The following is a 16,813-nucleotide window of genomic DNA, read 5'->3' as shown; positions in this document are numbered from 1 at the left end:
CCCTGGATCTTGCTTTATGTTTGTTGAACAAATTTGATCTGTTACCCAACAAACCGCAGAAACTGAAAAATGCACTGCTGTGATTTGCAGGAGGAGGGTGGGTCTGAAAGATTTTATTGTTTGCTGAACCAAGAAAGGAAAATAATTAGAGGAATGATCCATTAAACCACAATCCCATGAAATTTCACTGAAGAGTAAAAACGTTGCCATAAACTTAAGGATAACCAGAAGCACTTGACAGCTTTCACAGCTCGAAAATTCACATTCACTTGTAACTAAGAGCTCCAAACCCAAAGTTGGTGCTCATGCTCACAACCTGCCATGAGTTCCTTTACCCCCAAAATGCTAAAACATTTTATTTTGTCATTAAATGAAGTTTAACATTGCTATCAAACAAATATTGACAATCTTCCCACGTAGTCACCCCCTGCATAAAGAAACAGTGCTATGTATTATTAACACATACTTTTGCCTATATATCTTGGCCAGCTTCCTAAACAATCTATCCCACCTGGTTTTGAATTTAGGACAATGGTTTCATTAATTCAGCTGGGCTGATTGCTGCTGGTTATAAACCTTGCAGTGCTGCCTCCTATTCCCAATATGGCTGAAATTGCATCAAACTCTTCTGCCACCCTGACAAAAGGAATAAGACCACAGCCAGAGTAAAAAACCTCAATGCCAAGAGCATTTGTGTTAAAAAGGAGAGATTGTATCCATAAAGTCATTTAAACGACAAAAAGGACAAAACTGTCCTTCATGAGGGGAACAGCTGTTTGACCAGCACAGACATGGGACTGAGTTCTGCAGTTGTATTTGGAGGCAAAACTGACTTCCAACACCAAGTGGCAGAAATTCAGACATTTAAGGCAGATTCCTGGGACCATCCCACTCAGAGATCCAAGCAGGTCCCTGCTCTGAGGGACCAGGCAGGAGCCCCAGCTGCAGCCTGGCACTGATGCTCCCAGTGGAGACAGCCCCAGCTCTCCCTGCCCTTCCACAGGAGCTTTGGGATCACATCAAGGCTCTTTTCTCCCTTAGGTTCCTGTGCCATTTCCCATTCCTTTCTCTTCAGAGCCACTGCCCAGTGTCTGGAAATCATTTTCTGTGGCCATTGTTGTCAATAAAACAATCCTATTTCTTTGCTGAAGCAGATTCTCCTGGAAGCACAATTTCCCTGCTGTGGCTGAGGTTTGGCAAGGATCTGATCCAGAAACAGAAAATGCCCTAAAGCAGATCCCAAACAGATTACAAGACTGCAAGAGTTACAATCTCCACTTTATAAAATACATACAGGCAGCCCATCACAATAATGAAGTACCAGGCAAAATCCTCTCAGAAAACCACATTTCTTATCAACAGCCAGCCCTGCCACCTTCCTCAGTGCACCAGCATCCTGCTGAACTACTTCACTTTCAATGACACCTGAAACAACAGGGCACCTTTTCCACACTCCCATTCAGGATCTGCCACAGAATGGCTCAAACAATAGAAAAAGGAAAAATTCCTTTGATAATAAACACAAAGCTGTCTCACTGCTGCAAGCTCAGTGCTGACTGTCCATCTTGTTGGCTTTCTGAGCAGTGCCCACTTCCACAGGAGACCCTAAATCCACTTCTCTTGGACAAAGGCTTACCTTAGAAATCCTCTATTAACCCTTCTGAGTCCCTGTGGCCCAGGAGAAATACAGGCAGAAAAAACATACTTAAGGAAATGAATTACCATAGATCAGATTTTAATGTGGGCATCCCAAAATCCAGAAGCTAACCTCATCTGAAAGACTGCATTTTTGTTCAAAATATTAATAATTTTATTAAGTGCAAATGTTTGGTAGGTTGCTGTAATTTTTCTCCTGTAATGAGTGCAAGCTTCAGGTTTTAGTAATAACAACATTGTTAATGTAATATAATTTGTGTATATCATTTTGGATCAAGGGGTTTGCACAGGCAATTATTATATTTGAATGTAATAAATAATGGTTGATTCTAAATAGCAGGATCTGTAATTACATAACAGGTGGTTAATAGCATGTTATAATCACATGAAGTTATATTAAATTGATGTAAAGATTTGCCTGTGGTAGGTAACACCTGGATATGATGACACCTGGATTGGGGTAGATGAAATAATCAACCCTTTCTATTTTAGGAATAAAGCTCCTACCACTTCTGTTTAAACAAGTCTAAAGCACTTCAGTGACGAAGATGAGAAAGTAAATTCTGTCTTAGTCAATCTTCAGGCTGCAATTTCAAACACTCCCAGACTGAAACCAGAGCCATAAAGTGAGTATAATGCTATATAACATCACCCCATGCTAGTTACAGATAGATGAAGTGCTGTATCTTCTGAGTCTCTTTACTCTCTCAATATGCTGCTGTGTCCAGACTGGGCACCACAAAAAGGATCTGGACACACTGAAAAATGTGTCCAGTAGTGAGGACAAGGATAGAAAATGCAACCTGAAAGAGAATAAAACAATCCCTGAGGACAATTGTCCTCTGTCTTCAGGACAATTGTGCCACGAGTGGAGCTGCAGCATCCAGGATCAGGGTAACAAAGCAAATGTGAACATATGTGGGTTGGGGTTTGCTCTTATTGTTTCTTTTTCTCCTGGGCAGAGACAGTGTTGAGCAGAGACCTTTGGCTTTTTATTGAAGGGGAAATAAAATCCTGGTCTGTTCTCCAGGCAATAAAGGCAGCCCTTTGCAGGAGTGGAAAGGTTTGCAGTGTAGTGCCTGCAGGAGCTCACTGCACAGGCTGGAACTGATCCCAGTGGAGCTTTTCCTTTTGCACAGCCCTGCCTTCTCTGTGGAAGTGCTTTTTTGTTAAACAAACAAACATTAAAACCCTTTAGCTGAGGATAAATAAAAGCAAAATTATTAGACTTCCAAACAAACCCGAGATGTGTGTCATAGCTTCAGTCTATCATTATCTTTTACATAGCTGTTCATGCAAATGTAACATTTTCATGGCTGTAAACCCTTCTCTGTTACACGAGTAAAATATTGATCTCCCACTAACCACACAGGTGAAATGAAGCATTCTTTTGCCAACTTCTCTTCAAAAGGAAGGTTTCCTTTCAGGATCCTGACCTCCAAGTCAAATGTTGATTGAGATATGAGGAAATGTACATTTATTCCTCTGTTAATTACAGTTGGGTTTTATTACAGGTTTGTTTTGCACCAGAGTGGCAGCTAGAGCTTCTTTTCTGTTATATTTAATATATTTCTGTTATATTTCTGTTCCTGGCTGATTTGCAGGTTGGTGGGTTGATTTCTTTTTCTTACAAGTGCAAAGAACTTTCAAACAGTCACAGCAGGCTGAAACATTCTGGTTTTCCAAATCAGACAGTCGACTCTCCTTCCTTGCCAGACTCATGAACTTACCAGAGATGAGATGCAGACAAAATCTACTTTTTCCTTGCCAGAACTGCCTAGTTCCTTGGAAATTGGAATACATTTTTATGAGAACAGCTTTCAGCACTTCTTTCTGACCAGACACCAAGTTCAGACTTCCATGGACATCTTCTTTTCGCCCTGCATTCCCCTGCTCCTGCAGGAGGTCACCCAAATCACAGTGACACTTCCTGACTCAGCTTCCACAGAGGCTGGGGATGGGTTTTGAGCTTCAATTCGCCCTCTTGTGGACTTACCTGTCCACAGGTTCCTATGGACAGGTTGTCCTCAGAAGCTGTGGCTCTCCCTGGATCCCTGGCAGTGTCCAAGGCCAGGTTGGATGGGGCTTGGAGCAGCCTGGGATAATGGAAGGTGGCCCTGCCCATGGGACCAGATGGTCTTTAAGGTCTCTTCCAACCCAATTCATTCTCTGAATTCTATGAAAAATACCTTTTTTCCCTAGAGGACAGCAGCTGTGGGGTCATGCCCAAGGGCTGCTGCTTCTCTCTCAGCTTTCAGGGACTTTGGGAAAGGGCTTGTCCAGGCAGACACAGCAAATCCTACAATCACTGCATGGACACAGCCTGAATCACCATCAATAACACCCCACAAATGTATTTTCCTCTGTGGAGGGGTGGTCTGCACCATTAGCTCCATTTCGGAGGGGAAAGGCAGATTACACTGCAGTGCTGTTACCACAGTTCATCTCCTCAAATATCCACATAGCAAACTTTCTGAAAATCACTGTGGTCTCTGCATAAACACTGAACAGAAAAGGAATGAACAGAAAAAATATTTAGTTTTCTTCTCCAGCATGTTATGCAGTATTTTCAAGCTACTAAATAGAATTCTTTACCACATGAAGTAAATTTGACTCGTATGCTTTAGCTCTGACTCATTTTCCTTCTAATCAGTTGCTAATTATTACCACTTCCTCAGAAAGTTTATGGGGACAGATGCTGCAGCACCATGACTACTAAACAAAACCCTGAAAATTGGAGAAAAACTTCCCAGCAGATGTAGATAGCTTAAACTGATGTTTCTTTCTTTACTTTCTCTGCCCAATTAGTCAATTTACATATGCACTAGTTTTAGCAGCAGTTTTATGCAATAAACAATCCTTAACTGATCTAGTTATTGCATATTTACAGAGGAATGGTACAAAGAGGCTGAACTGGCTCAAATCCTGGGGCCAGAGTGTCCAGCTCTGACTTCCCTGCCAGCATCTTGCACAAGAGATGGGGATTGGGGATTGAGGAGACCTGAAAAGGACTCACACAGTGACCTACCAGCACCCAGACTGAATTCTCACTGCTCTCATCATGCCCTGCTCTGGGCTGGTGACTTCTGCCTTCATCACTACTGCTCCTCCTGGGTATTTGCAGCTGCACTTTAATCAGTTTAATAGATAATCAGTGCAGTTAGTTCTGCAGTGCTTTTCTGACATACAATAAGAACCTGTTCATAATCTAATCATGCCTTACTAACGTCCCTCTCACCAGAGGTTGGAAAGATGTGGTTTTAAAAATATCCTCAGATACCTTAGCACGAATACAAAATAGTTCTAGGTAAGGAGGGGGAAAATAAAAGAAAAAAGAAGAAGTTCTCTGGCAATGAAATTACAGAATTTTACTTCTTGGCTTTTAAGCTACAAAAACCAGACAATTGTTAGTCATGACCATTTTTTACAGCTCAAGACCTTTCCCTTATGGAATAAGTGAACTTGCCTTTCAAAACCACCTCCAAGTGTAGCACACGTAGCCATCTACTCAGCATCACACACAGCAACTTTCCATTTCAGAGGCTCCAAAATACTGAAAATCAAGCCAGAACGTCCAATTTCCCTGATATAGCATCCAACACTTCATAAAACTTCCAGGAAACTGATATTTAAACAAACTGTGCCAAAGATTTTCTGTACAAAGTATTTTCAAGTGCATTTTGGAAAGAACTGTCTGCTGAAGCAACAAAGAATAGAAACCATTCCAGATCTATAACCCCACATCAAAAATACATGGTAATCAATTGTCTTGAAAGAAAAACTTTGCTTCCACATCTCTGCTAATCAGTAATCTTAGTTCAAATATTTAATAATCATTTGGAGAATACTTTTGTCAGAAACCATCTGGGTAGCTGCATGATTGGATACAAGGAAAGTAAATTCTAAATATTAATATTTTCCATATGATATTCATTTGGTTACCAATATCCACTGCACAGAAATTAATGACAAATTAAGAAAAGTCAGAAAACCACTTTCAAAGCGAATGGCTGCAATATGAGACCATCTCACATCCCACTGCATGGAGCTCAGGGCTAGAATTCTGGTCAAATATTTCACTAATCCCAGTGACCTAGGAAAACCATTTGCAGAATTTCATTTGCTTCTTTCCTAATGCCCACACAAAGAAAATTAATGAGTTTGCATATTAAGAGACCACAACAACAAGCAACAGCAACAAAGAGAATCAATCAGCTCTGCAAATTGTGCAAGCGCTTGTTTTGAAATAAAAAGGCAGATGAAAAATAACTTTGGTTTTAAATACAATTTCCTGGCTTTGGGGCTTTAGTTTAATTTTTGCTAGTTGGGTTAGGTGGAGTGCTAGAGAAGGCAGGTGATTTTTAAACTCATTTTTGCTGAGAGCTGTGTGTCACCACTCTGTGCTACACAGGGCACAAGCAGACTGCAAAACAGATCACCACTTCAGCTGTGAGCTGGAACATCAATCAACATCAGCAAGATGAGCTTGCAGTGCAAAGATGCTACAGAACACTTCTGCAAGCCCATCCTTTGGATTTTTTGAGCTAGAAAGGATTGCAGACTGCCAGTGCTTGGGCAGATTTTCACACGGGTGATTTTCCACAGCCATGGCACAGGGTGGTAATGAGGTGTTCCATCCTGCCAGGAGACAATACTGCACTGAAAGGCACACTGCAATTAATTAATGCCACACACTGTGTAAAATTACAGTGATCCAGGTGAGCAAGGGCAGGCACTGGCAGCTGGGGATGGGAAGGCTCCTTAAATTGGGATAAACTGAACCAGAGCTGAAATACAGCTGGGAGGAGAAGGAGCCCTGTCAGGAATCCAGCTCTCGAGGATTTATTGCTGCATTTGGGTGGAATAGAGCCCTTTCTTTAAAAACCATAAACTGCCAGCGACCCAGCTGGAGAGGTTTACTAAAACATTCTTTTTCTAAAAGAAGAGCCTGTTGAGGAATGACAGTCACCAAAACTTGTCTGCAGCCCTTGGATTTATTCTCTGAAATACGTGTTACAACAGAGGAAAGAAAAGGCTGCTTAGCCTATTATTTAGCCCATGAGTAATTACCTTGTAATTAGGTGTAGCTGATTGTTTTCCTTCACAACAAGACAAACCCACTCACCACCCCCAAGCTTCAAGGGCATCAATAAACATATGTATGAAGATTAATGCCTGTTAGAGGAATGCCCAATATCCCAGAGCCAAAACCAGGTCCATACACACACCAGCACTCCAGATTTGGATAAATCAGGCCTGTTTTAAAGAGCTTAAGGCCAGGTCTAAATGGTTACAGACATCCTGATATCTGAATCAGAATGGTATGAGATTCTGTGATCCACCATATGGCAATTTCTACAGTGGGCAAAGAGATTCCAGGCATTGGTGGAGTTGTAATTAAAACAGTAAGGAAAATGCATTAACATCTGGAAAGACACAGGCAATATGACAAATTCAACCCAGCCTTGCTGAGGAGAACAGATTGCACAAAAGCACAAACACAAGGCACATTCTGGAAAATAAGTCATGTGATTAAATGATGATTAAAAGGAGACCACCAGGCAGATGTGCCATGCAAAGAAAACCACTCCATGAGGGGAAGCAAAATGAGTCACTCACAAGAGGTACTGTTGAATTCTTTTAATAACACTAGGAAAATATCATAGTATTAAAGTCCTGCACGGGGTCCTCGGGAGGTTATTTGGGTTGGGATTCCTTTTGTGTTTATAAACCAAACTTTATTTCCCAATTGTGCTTTCTTTTAGGCTGACTACTCCTTTACAATGGCATTTCCAGTTAAAACACAGCTAACCTATAAATACCTGAATGCCACAACACACATTGTGTGCATGGGTTGTGTTTTGTTTAAGTCTTAGAGGAAATGACAGGAAATCTACTCAACACAGGGAAGCAAACATCGATTCGTTAAGCAGGGGATGTAAAAGCCAGTAAAGAATACATTGCATACATAATACAGAAGGAAAAAGAAAAATTATCATCTGGAGTATGTGAAATTACACTGATTTTGCACCTTAAACCTAGTAGAAGTTACTCTGTTGGCCAATACTAATCCACTGAACAAGCAGAATGTCGGTCAGAAGTCTAACGTTTTCCTGTACCAGCAGAGAGAATACAAGCAGTCCATTGCTGTTAAAAGAAAACATGAAATCCAGCTCATGTTTCTGGTTAGGGGTCGATTTCCTCGGGAACTACTGTGAGCATCACATCTTCGTTGCCCCTGCGTACGACCATGTGCAAGGTACTGTCCTTTTTAATGATGTCACTGACATCACTGGCTGAGCTTATGGACTGCCCATTGATGCTTATAATCACATCGTTGTCCTTCAGGCCACCACTGAAAACACAAAGCAGCAATGTGTTATTAGAATTGCAGTTTTATTTTTAGGGCGAAAAAAAATTATTTCTGGATTATTATTATTATTTCCCACCCAGCAGCAGCTCTGCAGCCATGGCAGCCGTGAGGAAAGAAATCAGGATTTATGGAGCAGTGAAGGTTACAATGAAGTGCAGAAACCTCAGGATGTGATGGATGTATGAATCCCATATTTCACTGCCTTCAAAGGAATTTGCTGTTGCAAATAGCAGTTAATTCTGCAATAAAGATCCTAGGTGTTGATATCTGTCTTCTAAAATAATTGCAACAAAGCAGATTGATTTTAGAGGGGGGATTTCCCAAGCTTTTGTTCCTGAACCCACAGAGAAGCAGCCTGAGTGGCACTGTGTGCTAATGAGGGATTTCAGCCCCTGTTCTCCATACAGAGCTTACTGGCAGCCACTTCACCCACCCTTCACGTTTTAAACCTGAGCAGGGTAACCCATGTAACTATCTAGTTTGGTCACCAAAAATCAAATGTGTCCTTCCTCTGCTGCCCATATCAGCCAAAATCCCTTTTTCTGACCTCCAAATCTGAACCTTCCTGACTCAAAGCAAGCCAGGGCAGAACCAGGGCTGTGTCTCTCCCCAGGCTTGGCTGGAGCTGCTGCCAGCACCAAGAAATGGCTGGTGAGGGATGCCACAGACCACAACATCTTGCCCGGTCTTGCACAACGATCTGGCTCCAAGCGATGGAAAAATTAACCAAGACAGATCAGACATGATTCAACCCTTCAGAAGCATAATCCTTCACAAAACCACAGACCACTCATCGGCCTCTTCCACCCACAGAAGGCGCCTGACACGAGTGTCTCCTGCGAGCAGGGTGCCCTTGGCCAATGTTTGCAACAAATCTGGTTGCCTGCAGGAGGAATGGCTGAAAACATATCCCTGGAGGAAGTCATTGCATGGCTTTTCATGCAGCCTGGACAGGTCACTGCAGCTCTGCTCCTGTGGCCCACCAGCACATCTCTGTCACTGTGATATTTTCTGAAAAATCCCTCGCCAGGATTTCTTCTCCTGGGTAGATGAGAAACCTCAGCTTCTCCATGTTTTGCTCCTCTGGAATGTGGTCTGGAGATTGTTTATCCAAACATGTAAATTGTTTTTAAGTAATGACCAATCATCATCAGCTGTGTCAGACTCTGAGGAGTCAGTCATGAGCTTTCATTATCATTCTTGTTTAGCCTTCTGATGTATCTTTTTCCTTCTTTAGTATAGATTTAGTATATAATTTCTATATAATATCATATCATATCAATCAGCCTTCTGAGAACATGGAGTCAAATTCTCATCTCTCACCTCGTCCGGGGGACCTCACAAACACCACACATCTACACAGCATGTGCTGGACAGTCCAGCAGAAGAAGGAAACCTCTGGGCCAGAGGACTGGGAGTGGGAGGACAGAGCCAACATGGGCTGCATTTTAACTGCCAGGCCAGCCTTTGGATGGAGCATCTTGACCTGGGTCTCCCATCACATTTGGGTACATTGCCTCACATTTCTTCTCCCTCTCCAAAGTCCCTTTCCCACTCTATGCTATCACTCACACTCCTAAAAAGACTGTTCTGCACCTTCAGGTTGAACCTGAACACCAAGGCAGCAGCTCCAGCCCCACACTGGAGCAGCCAAATCATTCCTACACCTTCCTTCACACCCACCAGTGCTCTGCCTGACGAGCACTGCCAACAAGGGTCATCTACAAACACAGCAGTAGTTCAGAAAGCACACTAGACAGCTAGCACTGTTATCTTACACCCAAACTGCCCCAAAAAACACCATCCAGCCATCCTTGCAGTCTTCCTAAAATGCAATGTATGCCTGCCCCAAGCAGCTTCCTGCCTGCATGCCTTCAGTGCCACACAAGGCTCTTTGTTGCCACAAAGATTTACTCCTCTCTCAAATGATCCCTAGTTTCAGAAAATGAACAAGGTTTCCCATTTCCTGCCCTGGATTACTGAGCAGTTTCCTATCAGGCAAACCCTGAGAGAAAAGTGTCTCCAGCAAAAGCCAGCCAGAGCAGTGCCAGTGACCACAGCCCGGCTGCCAGACGTGGCACCAACCAGCAGGGCCAGCTTCTGAGCAAATCCTGAGTAACAGGAACAGAAAAAGCCAGTTGTCCAAACCCAAAAGCCCTTCCAGTAATGAGACTGCTGACAAAGCTCTCACATGGAAGAATGTCTGCTGCCAAGAGAGGATTTCAGCCCCAAGGTGTGCCAGGGGAGCTGGTGGGTTTGGCCAACACTGAGGTGGACATTTCTTCCAAAGTGGACCCAAAAACTTCTCAGTTGCTGTCCTGCAGTGACCAGCAGGGCCATGGAGAGTGTGCAGGAACAAAAGCCTCTATTCAGCACTGGCACTGGTACAGCAGATGCCTTGGAAGCAACTGCTGAGAAAAAGGAAAAAGGAGTTTTCACACCCCCTGAATGCCTTCCCTTTGGGCCTGGAAGGCTGACAGGGCTTCCCTGCAATGCCCTGATACAATTACAGTATTGCCCATCAGGGACCAGAATGAAACCACAAACCCATTTCCAGCAGACAAGCTAACAGCAATCAGATGGTCACAGCCCTGTTAATTTAGCTTAATGAAGAAAGCCAGTTAAGCAGGGAACCGACTCCATCGTTACCCCCTTAAGTCAGTGGCAGTGGTTTTGAGAAAAAAGCACTTCAACCTACGCTTCAGCTGGTGTTTCTGGAATGACTTCAATGACATAGGCCCCAGAGACAACATCAGGGAAGTCTTTATGGCGATCCTTCAGCTCTCTAGCTTTGCTGAAAAATGAAGAAATAGCAAAAAAAATATTTTGTCAAGACAGGAAAAAACCCCCCCACGCATTTTGCTGAAGTCACTTAACACGAGTTGAGGTGTTTTACACACATTGGTATGTCACTTCAGCATTCATTTTAACCCTTAGATGCATATTTCAGGAATTATTACTTTTTTTTTTTTTGAATGCATGCAGCTTTTTAATGTCTATTTCTGGTAAAGGCAATCATTTTAATAGATACAGACAATCAGAGTTCAAACATTTCAAAGCTTTAGAAATAGCAGATCGTAGAATCACAAACTGGCTTGGTTTGGAAGGGACCTTAAATCCCATCCAGTCCTCACCCTTGCCATGGGCAGGGATAATTTATACTAACCCAGGATGCTTCAAGCCCTGTCCAACCTGCCCTTGGGCACTGCCAGGGATCCAGGGGCAGCCACAGCTGCTCTGGGCACCCTGTGCCAGGGTCTCCCCACACTCATAGGGAAGATTTTTTTCCCTAATATCTCATCTAAACCCACTCTCTGTCAGTTTGAAGCCATTCCCCCTCATCCTGCCACTCCAGGCCCTTTGTAAATAGTCCCTCTCCATCATTCTGTCAGGCTCCCTTCAGGTCACAATTGGGTCAAGCCCAAAGCTCCTCTGCTCCAGGCTCAACAATCCCAATTCTCCCAGCCTTTCCTCATGGCAGAGCTGCTCCATCCCTCTGATCATCTGTGGGGCTTCCTCTGGACTGGCTTGAGCAGGTCCATGACCTTCCTGTGCTGGGGACCCCAGAGCTGGATGCAGAACTCCAGGTGGGGTCTCCTCAGAGCAGATTAGAGGGACAGAATCACCTCCTGCAATCCTGAGCACCTAAAAAACCCCAACCCCTGTGTTTCAATGCTTTGTTCTACCTGTGGATCCTGCACAAGGGAAAACTTCTGGTTATCTTTACAGGACACGGCGTTGCCTGCTCATGAGTCTCTTATAGCCAGAGCATGAATAAGCAAGTCCACACAAAAGCTTCATTTGACATTAAGTGAAGAGTTTAATGAAAATAACTTTATAGGAATGTAGGAACGCACGTGGCTGACGTAAGCCATGAAAACGTACAACAACATGGATACAACCCCAGGACAGAGCCACAGTCACCAGCTACTCTCTTCTGAAGCATTAAGGAGAAGAAAAAGGAGCTGTTTAAGAGCTAGCTCACAGGAGAGTCTAGAGGAGAGTCCCACCAGGTGACAGCCGCAGAGGAGGAGGTGGCCAGGGCTGGCTGGGTTTGTCACCAGCACACATCCAAATCCACGTCCCCGGCTGGATCCAAATGCATGCAGAGACCACGCTGGGGAAAGGTGAGGAGCCACCCTGGGTACTTACCTGGGGGTTAGTGACATCATTCTTATGCCAATGTATTTCTTTTTGGTTACAGCTTTTCCTGCAAAAAGGAAAACGGGTCGTGATCAGTTGCCCTGACCCGAAGAGCCTCTGGCTTTCAAAACTTTATCTTCCACTTGTTCAGACTGTTTCACCTTATGAAACAACATGAGCTCACGGACTGCTGCTCTCTAGGTGAAAAAAGGGAAGTTTATTTTCTGGCTCCAACATTTATAGATTTCCAAAAGTGACAGTGGATTGGAGGGTGACAGTGCCACCTCTCCAATGACACTGGGCAAACCAACAGTCCAGCAAATTTCTCTTCTTCCATACAAGAATGCAAAACAAGAAGTTATTTACAGTAAGTGTAAGAGAAAGTTTGTTACAAGAATGTAAACATCAGAAGGCTTAGAGAATCTTAAAAAAAATTAAAGTGACAGTTCAGACTTTCGAGATTTATACTTTTTTTTTCTATTTTTTACTTGTTTGGCTTGCTTGATAGCACACATTTTATAGTTGCTTGGTAGCACACATTTTATAGTTATGGATAACTTGAGAAATGCTGTTTATGGTTAAATTTACTTTTCGGTTTTGTATTTACTTATAGGTGGCATTTTTATTTTGATGGTCTGAGGTATTATGGGTTTATTGAGTTAGGAATAACTTTTTGGTGTATTTTTAATTTAGGTCAAATTTTGATGCTCTTATTTTTGCAGTTTGGTTTATTTGCTTATTGTTCTGGTGCTTTTTATTAGTTTTATTTTTGGGAATATGGGCATTTATATGGCAGACTTTTACAAGTAGTTTTTTTATTTGGTAGTGATGGTTTTTTACTCAGCAGCAGCTTAAATTGTTTTGTTTTTTTTTACACTGCTAGTTAGCTTTTTTTTACTTTTTTAGCCATTCTCAGAGTGTTGGTTACTATTTATGAATTAGTGTGGAGGTAGGTTTTGGCTACTTTTTTTTAAAATCTCAATGCCAGCCAGGCTGCTGCCTTTCTGATTTATCACTGTCTTCACAGAATGGTTTGGGTTGGAAGGGACCTTAAAGGTCACTTATTTCCAACCCCCTGGCATGGGCTGTGATGCCACCTACTAGACCAGGTTATTTTCTGGTTTTCCTCTTCCCAAGTACAGTACCTTTAGCTTGTCTGTCATGGGATTCAGTGAGGAACTTCTTTATTTTATCGGATGGGATAGCAAATGAGATTCCTGCTGTAACTTTTAATGTGTTAATTCCAATGACTTCACCGTCCTGGAGAGAAAACAAAAAAAAAAAAAAGCCATTATTAGCAAATATGGAATACCTCAAAGAGAAATGAGAGAAATGGATCATTTCTTCCAAGCAGTCACAAATTCCTATTTTGTAGCTGGTCTTCAATTTTCTTAAGTTTTAAGAGTAATTTTTTGTGTCTATTGATAAAACACCACTTAGGAATTTTTGAAAATCAGTGTGATTATTCATCTTGCTGCAGAAGAGATAAAACTGGGCAATTCTCATGCTTGCAGCAGATGAGCATCACGTTCTGCAGCTATTCTGTGTTTATTTCAGCAAGGACCACATGAAGCATGGCACTGACTGCTCCTGAGCCACTATTAGATTATAACATAAAGAAAAATACAGTTTGCCAAAATCAAAAGTTTTCCTGGCAAAATAACTCCAGGAGCTTTGGATGAAACATCTCTGATGTCATCTCTTTTGAAACCTCAGCAGTTTCATTCTCTGGTTCATCCCAGACAAAAACTCTCTAACTACAGGTGGTTTTAAGTGAAGATTAAGTGTGACTGAATGTGTGCTGTGAATTGGGTGGGGAAAAAAACCTGCCAAATCTCCTCCAAGGCAGAAACTCTGAGTAGCTGTGAGTTTCAGTCTGTGCCATGCCTCCTGGGGACTCAACCCCATGTACCCTCAGGAGACCTGGGAGCTCTCACACAGTTTTGCAACCTGCTTCAGTTCATTCTAAAGTACTGGCAAAGAAACCCTAATACCCTGAAAATATGATTTTTTCAGTGTGATTCAAAATGAAAGGGGAGATACATTTTGGAAATATTTAGCTGAGTTTCTGTGTGAAAAGAAAATAATTGCCTGCTTCGGGGTAAACAGCAATGGCAAACACCTCACTGTAAAATGTGTTTTTCCCTTTTTGCAAGGCTTGAGCAAAAAAAACATTACACTTGTTTGAAACTATGCAAACCATAAACATCCTAAATATTAAAATCCAAATGTAGCCTTTTGCCAACATAAACACAGACAACTGATTAGTAAGGACCATGTGAATTTTGTGTAGTCAGCCAGATATCAAAAGTTGCAAATCCCACATCTGGTGGGGGGAGTTTGATTTTTTTTGTTGGTTTGGGTGGGGTATATTGTTTGGTTTTATTTTTTAAATTAAACAGCAATAAGCTTGACACTAAGCAAACTTAAGAGAAACTCTTACCAGATTTACTAGGGGTCCTCCAGAGTTCCCATACTGAAAATAAACATAAGAACACATTTTAGTATTTACCTCCTGATTTGTTACAAGCAAAATGTAAAATAAATTTTTGCAAAATTTCTGTAGTACTGCTTCCATTGTCTATTAAATTCATGCAATAGAACAGTTTTAAATAAACCATAAACCACTGTTCAACATCACCCTTTTAGCTGAGCTTTGCAAATACTTAAGATTTTCTTCTCCTGCCAGAGTAAGTTAAGAAAGCCAAAGTTTTCTTTTGTTTTTTTAGTGCCACACTAGAAACTGAGAGGATTTTAGGACAGCTCTGGGAGCTGTTAGTGAAGATTTCTTACCAGGCCAAGATCTGAAGTACAAAAGCTATTGTTTTGCCTTAATGCAGAAACAAACTTGAACCCTTAAATGAAGCTTGGTTTCTTTTTCAGAAAACAAGATGGATTTCAAAAAGATAGTTATTTGCCAGAGAATATTGCCTCCTCCCTTGCAATCTGCAAGGATTCTGAAGTGAAGGCAGATGCTGTGCCTGGTGTGGCTCCTTGGGGGGATTTCTCAGTAACACCAAGCGCTCCTGCGGCGCAGATGCCCAGATCTACAGGGAGATAAATGCTCCCTGCTCCTCAGAAGGGCATCACAGGGGGGATTTCTGCTGGGGAAAGGCCAGGGCTGAGGGCAGCAGCCCAGAGGGGACGTACATTGATGATGGCATCTGTCTGGATGTAGTCCATGTCGGAGTTGCGCAGCCCCAGCTCCTTCCCCCCGCGCTGCGTGGTGCTGACGATGCCCGTGGTCACCGTGTTCTGCAGGGAAAAGGGGCTGCCAATGGCCACCACAAACTCCCCTGGCCTCAGGTCTGCAGACTGGCCCAGCAGGAGAACTGGCAATTTACCCTGCAAAAAAAAGAAACAAAAAAAAAGAGAAAATTCGGATGTTAAGACACCGCTCTGCTGGCAGAACAAATGTTACAGAAGGATGAATGCATTCACAGGGTAGAGGAAAAGAGAGAGAGAGGCTTTTATCCCTCAGGGATTTTGTTCTGTTTTCTTTGAGTATTCTGTGTGTGGGTTGGTACAGAAACAACCAGTGTGGGCTCTTTACACTGGAGAACTTTTTCCACAACAGGTACCCTTAAAATCAAGAACAATTAAAAGACCAAAGGAATATTTATGCTTTGCTGTACAAAGCAAACATCTGATGATACTAGAAATGAGCCGCTTCCAACACTCCTTGAAATAATTAGCAAACAGCTGCTGAAGTAAAAATATGATATTGTTTGAGAGTGAACACTAAAGAGTCATGAAAGCAACAACCCAAGAGTTTTAAGCATGTACGAGTACAGTTAAAAGCATTTTATATTCTCATAAGGCACCAGCTAATGATTCATCTAAATTTCTTTTAATGAAGTATCTTTCTAAATAATCATATTGCCTCCTACATACAGTGATATCTTCCTCTGAAGATGGATTTAAGGACCTGATGTGATTTTTCTGTCATGACAGCAGAGGATACCATTATACTTTTATTTCAAGATCTTATCTCTAAACACAATAAATATTACATAGTTGAAGACATTCCCACTAAAACATTCTTAAAATCCAGCAAACACTGCATTGTACAGCAATCAGAAATAAAAAAGGGGAGGGGAGGTTGGATCCACACATTTGTTAATGAATCAAGAGTGTTCTGAAACAGATCATACTTCAAATACTTTTTTTATTCATCACCTGCCCGTACAATACACATTGAGTGCCATTTCTCCCTTTCTTCACACTTTTAAAAGTCAATCTCTACACTTACAGTGATGTGACACATTTTTAAATATTTTTGTTTTATCTGTTGTCTAAATTATCCTGGCCCTCCCCAGGTAATTAAACCATATATTTAACCCATGGTATTTAACCATGTCACTAGACTATTTCTATTAGCATCAATGAACACATATAAGTGCAGGTTTAGACTTAAGGATTTGGAGGATTAGGTTACTGAACCCAAAAATCAAAACAGAATTCTGGAGACATTTATCTTTTGCTTGGCAAAGCTAACTTGAACCTAGCTTTCCTCTAAGCTTGACCTACTTCAAATTTTGGCAAAAAAGGGAGAATATTGCATGTTTAATTTGGAAACTCATTGCTGGCTCTGGTTTTGTTACCAGCAGTTTGAAAGCCTGATTCAATAACTCATCCATA

General features: G+C 42.0%; 1 protein-coding gene across 1 annotated transcript in view; it reads right to left on the bottom strand.

Moving 5' to 3' along the window:
- Positions 1–7,281: 7,281 nt before the first annotated feature.
- The window catches only part of HTRA1 (HtrA serine peptidase 1), a 32,932-nt gene continuing 23,400 nt past the window's right edge, over positions 7,282–16,813 (bottom strand). Inside the window, exons 4-9 of the mRNA XM_071446362.1 lie at positions 15,323–15,517; positions 14,616–14,648; positions 13,318–13,432; positions 12,182–12,239; positions 10,728–10,823; positions 7,282–8,011 (exon numbers count right to left, since the gene is read on the bottom strand). Coding sequence (XP_071302463.1) covers positions 7,843–8,011; positions 10,728–10,823; positions 12,182–12,239; positions 13,318–13,432; positions 14,616–14,648; positions 15,323–15,517 — 666 coding nt within the window. The 3' untranslated portion in view covers positions 7,282–7,842. The remainder of the gene's footprint in view (positions 8,012–10,727; positions 10,824–12,181; positions 12,240–13,317; positions 13,433–14,615; positions 14,649–15,322; positions 15,518–16,813) is intronic.

Source organism: Agelaius tricolor, unplaced genomic scaffold (genome assembly GCF_023055355.1).
Source record: "Agelaius tricolor isolate 1412-34295 unplaced genomic scaffold, bAgeTri1.0.p SCAF_22, whole genome shotgun sequence".
Lineage (NCBI taxonomy): Eukaryota > Metazoa > Chordata > Aves > Passeriformes > Icteridae > Agelaius > Agelaius tricolor.
The sequence above is the reverse complement of the archived record's forward strand: the minus strand, read 5'-3'. Positions and strand labels throughout refer to the sequence as shown.